The sequence below is a fragment of the Podarcis filfolensis genome (genome assembly GCF_964270895.1).
Source record: "Podarcis filfolensis genome assembly, chromosome: 8".
In the NCBI taxonomy this organism is placed as follows: domain Eukaryota; kingdom Metazoa; phylum Chordata; class Lepidosauria; order Squamata; family Lacertidae; genus Podarcis; species Podarcis filfolensis.
Genome location: NC_139611.1, coordinates 80,927,817 through 80,934,200, shown reverse-complemented (window position 1 = coordinate 80,934,200; position 6,384 = coordinate 80,927,817). Strand labels below are relative to the sequence as shown.

Below are 6,384 nucleotides of genomic sequence, written 5' to 3'. Positions count from 1 at the left end.
CCCCCTTTATTTCCCCCCCAAAAAACCTAGGTGCGCTCTATGGGCCGGTGCGCCCTATAGGCCGAAAAATACGGTAATTCCCCACAACAACCCTGTGAGGTAGGTTAGGCTGAGAGGCAGTGACTGGCCCAAGGTCACCTGCTGAGCTTTGTGGCCAAGTGGGGATTTGAACCCTGGTCTCCCAGGTCCTGGTCTGAAACTCTAACCACTATACCATTCCAGGAAGGCAAAAAAAAAAATTAGGGTGCAAAGCAGGCCTGAGGGGAGGGCGTATGGGTAATGAGGGGGCCTGGCCTGTGGAAGCATTCCCAAGGGCCTGATAGAGCCTGTTTAGCCACGAAACATTGCATTGCAGGGGGTTGGACTAGATGACCTTTGGGTCCCTTCCAACTCCAAGATTCTGTGAAGATATTTTCTGCTGTTCTAGGCTGCAGCAACAGAAGTATAGTGTCTAGATCAAGAGTACCACTCTATTCTGCCTTGGTCAAACCAGACCTGTGTTCAGTTCTGGGCACCACAATTTAAGAAGGATATTGACACAGTGGCGTCTTCCCCTTAGGGCCTAGTGGCTCGTTGCGCCAGGGAGCCAGCCTCTCAGGGGCGCCCCAGCGAGGTGAGGGAGCTGTGCGGCTTTGTCGGCAGCCTCGCCTTTCCCTGCACGCCGCCAGATGGTTGGCGGGGCGCAACGAGCCGCTAAGGCCTATGGCTCCTCCGCCGCCGCCACCTCCTCTCCCTCGGCCACAGGAATCCCCTCAGTCGCTGCCCGCCGAGCCACTGTCATCTGAGGGAGTGGCGGGAGTGGGAGCGGCTCCTGAGGGGCCTCATCCACATCAGCAGTGCCTGCCGCCCCACGACCACCACTCTCCAGGGCAGAGGCAGCAGCGTGGCAACCGCCTCCTGCCCCTCAAGCCGCTGGGCAGCAGCAGCAAGAGCGCCCGCAGCGGGCTGTCGTTGTCAGGGAGCAGAGGAGGCACCCTGAAGCCTCGCACCACATTGGCGGCGTCTTCTGTGGGTGGCGGCTCCCTGGGCTGCGAGGTGGTCCACAAGTGTTCAGTTTCTGTTAATTGATTCTCATGAAAACTTACAGATTCTGGCCTCACACAATTAACTCAAGGCAGTGTCAATTTACTCTTGGCAGAAAGCCAAGGTCTGCTTGACCTAGAAACTACTTACTCTGATTGGTTAACGACCAGCACTCAACTCTGTTATCTAGGAGTGCTAGCACAGTTTGGGTTAGGTGTGTTAGGAGTAGGAGTGCTGTGTATGGTTAAGAGAGAGAGAGAGAAAGAAAGGATTTATTTTGCTTTGTTTCGTATGCAGAAACTCTGCTGGTTTTATTTTTCCTTTTAATAAATCCTGTAAACAGTTATTCTGAGTCTAGCTGACTAGTCATTTCCACCTCAACTAGCTTCTTCGCTGTGCAGGAAAACTCTGCTACGTTTGGGCTAAAGCCATTAGAGCTATGCCTGACACTTCAAAGTTCTCCCTGGCTCCCTGGCGGCTCCCTGGGCTGCGAGGTGGTCCACAAGTTGGGCCCCGAGTTCTAAATTCCTGGAAAGGGAGGGGGCGCCAGAGAGATCTTTGCGCCGCGGCGCTGGATGTGCTTAAGACAGCCCTGTATTGACAAGCTGAAATGCGGGCAGAGGAGGGTAGCTGAGATGATCAAGGGTCTGGAAACCAGGCATTATGAGGAACAGTTGAAGGAGCTGCGTATGTTTAGCCTGGGAAAGAGGAGGCTGAGAAGAGATATGATAGCCATCTTCAAATATCTCAAGGACTGCCACATGGAAGACGGAGCAAGCTTGTTTTCTCCTTCTCCAGAGAGTAGGACTCGAAACAATAGCTTTCATGCTACAAGAAAGGAGATTTCAACTAAACATCAGGAAGAACTTTCTGGCAGTAAGAGATGTTTGACAGTGGAACGGCTCTCCCTCAGGAGGTTGTGGACTTGGAGGCTTTCAAGCAGAGGTTGGACGGCCATCTATAATGGATGCTTTAGCTGAGACTCCTGCATTCCAACTCTACATTTCTTTTCTATGATTCTATGGAGACTCAGCAATAATAATAATAATAATAATAATAATAATAATAATAATAATATATTATTTGTACCCTGCCATCTGGCTGGGCTTCCCCAGCCACTTTGGGTGGCTTCCAACAAAGATTAAAAAATACATTAAAATGCCACACATTAAAAAATGTCTTCTAAATGTCAGGTAGTTGTTTATCTCTTTGACATCTGGTAGGAGGGTGTTCCACAGGGCGGGCACCACTACCGAAAAGGCCCTCTGTATGGTTCCCTGTAGCTTTGCTTCTCGCAGGGAGGGAACCGCCAGAAGGCCCTCGGAGCTGGACCTCAGTGTCCGGGCAGAACGATGGGGGTGGAGACACTCCTTCAGATATACTGGGCCTTTGAGGCCGTTTAGGGCTTTAAAGGTCAGCACCAACACTTTGAATTGTGCTTGGAAACGTACTGGGAGTCAAAGTAGGTCTTTCAGGACCGTTGTCATATGGTCTCGGCGGCAGCCCCCAGTCACCAGTGTAGCTGCCACATTCTGGATTAGTTGTCGTTTCCGGGTCACCATCAAAGGTAGCCCTTTGAATGGAGGGAAAGTTTAATACTCTTGTGTTAGACTGCCATTAAATGCACGGGGCCAGGAAAACAGGCTCACTGCTTTTTGACTTCCCCATCTGGAACGCTTTTGCAATGGGGGAGGGTTTCTTGGGTTTCACCTTGTTTTCCGTCACTGCAGCAAACGTTGGTGTCTCCTCCGGAATTACGACTTGGGCCATTTCCCCATTTGGAGGTGGGGGGAGGAGATGTGGGGAAGGTGCAGCAGGGCCAGGCTTACCCCATAACTCGAGGGCTCAAAGCAATGGTTTGGTAGCAGAAGCAAACATGTCCGACGACTGGGGAGATTACTCCGATTACATAGAGGTACGTAACTCTCCCTCCGTCTAGCAACAGGGATAGCTCCCTGCTCTGCCAACGTTTGGGGTTTTAAAAACTGGCCCTGCTCCTCTGCCTTTAAGCTATGGTGAGCTGGTGGGGAGTTGAGGAAAAGGGCAAGCATCCTGCGCCTTTAATAGCGATGCAGAAGAGGAAGGTATAGCTTGTTGCTCAGAGCACACGCTGTCAAAATCACCTCTTCTACAACATGCCAATTAAAGGCACAGGAGCCCCTGTCCTGTTTGTCACTTGGCCACCTTTAAGAGCAGGCTGAGACACAACGTTAGCGATGTTCACATACACACACTCGCAGGCGCCCTGGGGTTGGCTTGGAATAAGAAAGCTGTTTCCCAAATTGTGAAGGGTTGCCAACTTTTTTTCAGCCAGGGCTCTTCTGCCTCTCACCGGTGAATTATAGGCTGGAACCCATTCATTCAGCACCTGCTTAAAGTCCTCACTTATCAGTGGGACTCCAGGCATGGCTCTTTTGGGTTGGATCCTGTGCCTTTGCTGCTGGGGGGGAGTGCTAACCTTTTTGGGGTTGGCTGACACATTGGCCCAGGGTCAGTCCTGGGTGTGGGGATGAGGGTGTCACATGTTAAATTGTGGGGGGGCTCTTGGTGAGAATATGTGAAGTCCTCAAGGCAGCCTACCAGAAGGTTTTCTCACCGGTGACCCAAACACTTTGACAGATTTCCCTCCCCCCTTATTCATTCATTGTTAAATATGGTAAATAAACTCGAAGTTAAAATGTGGGGTGGGGGTGACAAAAACAAAACAAAACCTCTCTTCTTTACATTCCAACTCAGAATTTTTATAATTCATTCATAGTCGAATCTGGCAAATAAATAAATAAATTCAAAGTTTGAAATTTGGGAGGGTGACCCCCCAAAAATGATTTTTACATTACAAGAACAGGGACTCACTGTCTGTGAAAAAATGAAAATGTTTAATGGGCACATTTTGATGGGAATGGGGAGGGCGTATAAAGCTCTTTTGGTATCACAGTATCACAGGTCTAGGTCAGCAAACGTTGCCGTCGCCATTATTTTAATCAACATTTCATTTGTGTTATATGTGTATGGCGCAGTGGAGGGCTGGGCGGAGGCACCCAAAAAGCTTTTGGCTTCTTGACCCCATAGTAGGAGACTCTCAGGAGCAGACAGTTTTATTAAAAGCTGAAATAAAAACGGCGACACATATTTGGTGGTGGTGGGGAATGTATTGAGTGACCACGAAAAAACCCTTTTGTGGGGGGATGGCGCTGGATGCAACCCACAGATCAGCTGCTGTTGCGTCTGCATTTGCCACCAAACCGTTGAAAATTACGAAACCCAGTGGCTTTGTCCCGAATTCAAAAAACGTGCCATGAATTTGTGCTGGAAGATTTCCTTCAGGGCGGGTGAGTTGAATCCCCAGACATTCCCCAGCTCACTGTCTCCCTCTCTCCTTTCTAGTACCCCACGGGCTACCCCGAAATAGACCCCGGCACGGCCCCCTGCACACAAGATGAGGTGGGCACCTTCTCTCATTATTTTGGCCCGGCGGTTTTCTCTGTGGCCTTTGTGGTGGGCTTGGTCGGCAACGGCCTGGTGCTGGCCATCTTGGGCAGGCGCCCTTGCCCTTGGCTCTTCGCGGACTGCTACCTCTTCCAGATGGCCGTCGCGGATCTGCTGCTAACCTTCACTCTCCCTTTCCGCGCCGTCCAGTTCACCCAGGGCTGGGTGTTTGGCGAAGTCTCCTGCAAGCTCGTGGGAGCCATTTCCACCATGAACAGCTACAGCACCGTCTTCCTCCTGACGTGCCTCAGCGTGGAACGCTACCTGGTCATCATCCACGCCATGCAACTCCACCACCTCGTGAAACTTCCCCACACGTACCTGCTCTCCGCCCTCGTGTGGATCGTCTGCTTCGGCCTGTCCGTGGTGGACCTCCATTTCCGTTCCGCGACCTACGCGCCGCAGGCCGGGGCCGTCATCTGTCACCTGAGATTCGATGCCCGACAAGCCGAGTCTTGGCGGTTGGGACTGCGCTTGGTCTCCTTCCTCTTCGGCTTCTTCTTGCCTCTCCTGGTAATGGCGGTCTGCTATTTCCGTGTCTTCCATCGCCTGCGCCAAGCCAGCATCTTCTGCAGGCACCAGGCCGTGCGCATCCTGCTGGTGATTCTGGTTCTCTTCATCCTCTGCTGGGCGCCCTTCCATGGATTCATCTTCGTGGACAGCCTGCAGCGCCTGGGCCACGTGGCCCGAGACTGCGCTAGGGAGAAGATTCTGGATTTTGGGTTGCTTTTCACAGAGAGCATGGGCCTGGTCCACTGCTGCCTCAACCCCCTGGTGTATGCCCTCATGGGGGTCAAGTTCCGGAGAGAGCTTTCCATGTTGTTCTGTTGTCGGGACAGGGATGTAGAACGCCAGCGCAGCATCTCCGACTGGGAATTCAGCCAAGCCACAGAGCACACCATCACCCGACCCGTAGACTATTCCATCATGATGTGAGCATTAGGGGCGAGAGGAAGGCTTATTCAGAGCACCAGATCTCTTTCCCGAAGAACTGGAACCCCAGGAGAGAGAGAAAAATCACGGTTTGTTAAGTACAGTGGTACCTCGGGTTACATACGCTTCAGGTTACAGACTCCGCTAACCCAGAAATAGTACCTCGGGCTAAGAACTTTGCTTCAGGATGAGAACAGAAATCGTGCTCCGGTGGCACGGCAGCAGCAGGAGGCCCCATTAGCTAAAGTGGTGCTTCAGGTTAAGAACAGTTTCAGGTTAAGAACGGAGCTCCGGAACGAATTAAGTTCTTAACCCGAGGTACCACTATATAGCAATTTAATTCACTGAAATTGTAAATGCTTGTTGTATACATTTGCTACGTGTCTAAATTGGATTGGTTCATAACGGAGTTCTGGTGGTTCTCGTGTGATTGGCTAGCGTTGGTCACATGGGAGGTATCCGATGAAGGAGAGACTCTTTTATGCGAAGCACGAGGACTGTGTGTTAGAATCCACTGTCAACACTGCTAAGTGGAGTAGAGTGCAGGCGTGCTTCTGCTTGAAAGAAAGAGAGAAAAGCTGCAGGAAAAAGTAAAAGTGGGAAACTCTCATAGGCGCTGTGGCTGTAAATATGATGTTTTCTTTCATTTATAACTGTAAGTTTCTGCAAGTAAAGTTTTTGAATGTTAAAGACATGGGTTTGATTTCCAGATAAGGATGTCCATTAGATATACAATTTGAGCTTCTTAGCTTTGATTTCGCTACTCTTACTTCAACATGGTTATGGTGGAAATCAATATTTAGTATCATTCATTGGTTTATAGTTATATAATATAGATCAGGGGTAGGCAACCTAAGGCTCGGGGGCTTCTCAATCTGGCCCGTGGGCAGTCTGGGAATCAGTGTGTTTTCACATTAGTAGAAAACACATTAGTGTCCTTTT

The 6,384-nt window shown here is 50.5% G+C and overlaps 1 protein-coding gene across 1 annotated transcript; it reads left to right on the top strand.

Moving 5' to 3' along the window:
• Positions 1-2,897: 2,897 nt before the first annotated feature.
• LOC310768178 (C-X-C chemokine receptor type 3-2-like) lies at positions 2,898-6,059 on the top strand. The gene is made up of 2 exons (XM_083625920.1): positions 2,898-2,938; positions 4,408-6,059. Exons 1-2 carry the CDS (start codon positions 2,900-2,902, stop codon positions 5,443-5,445), a joined length of 1,077 nt encoding a protein of 358 aa, XP_083482046.1. The 5' UTR covers positions 2,898-2,899; the 3' UTR covers positions 5,446-6,059.
• The last annotated feature ends 325 nt before the right edge of the window (positions 6,060-6,384 follow it).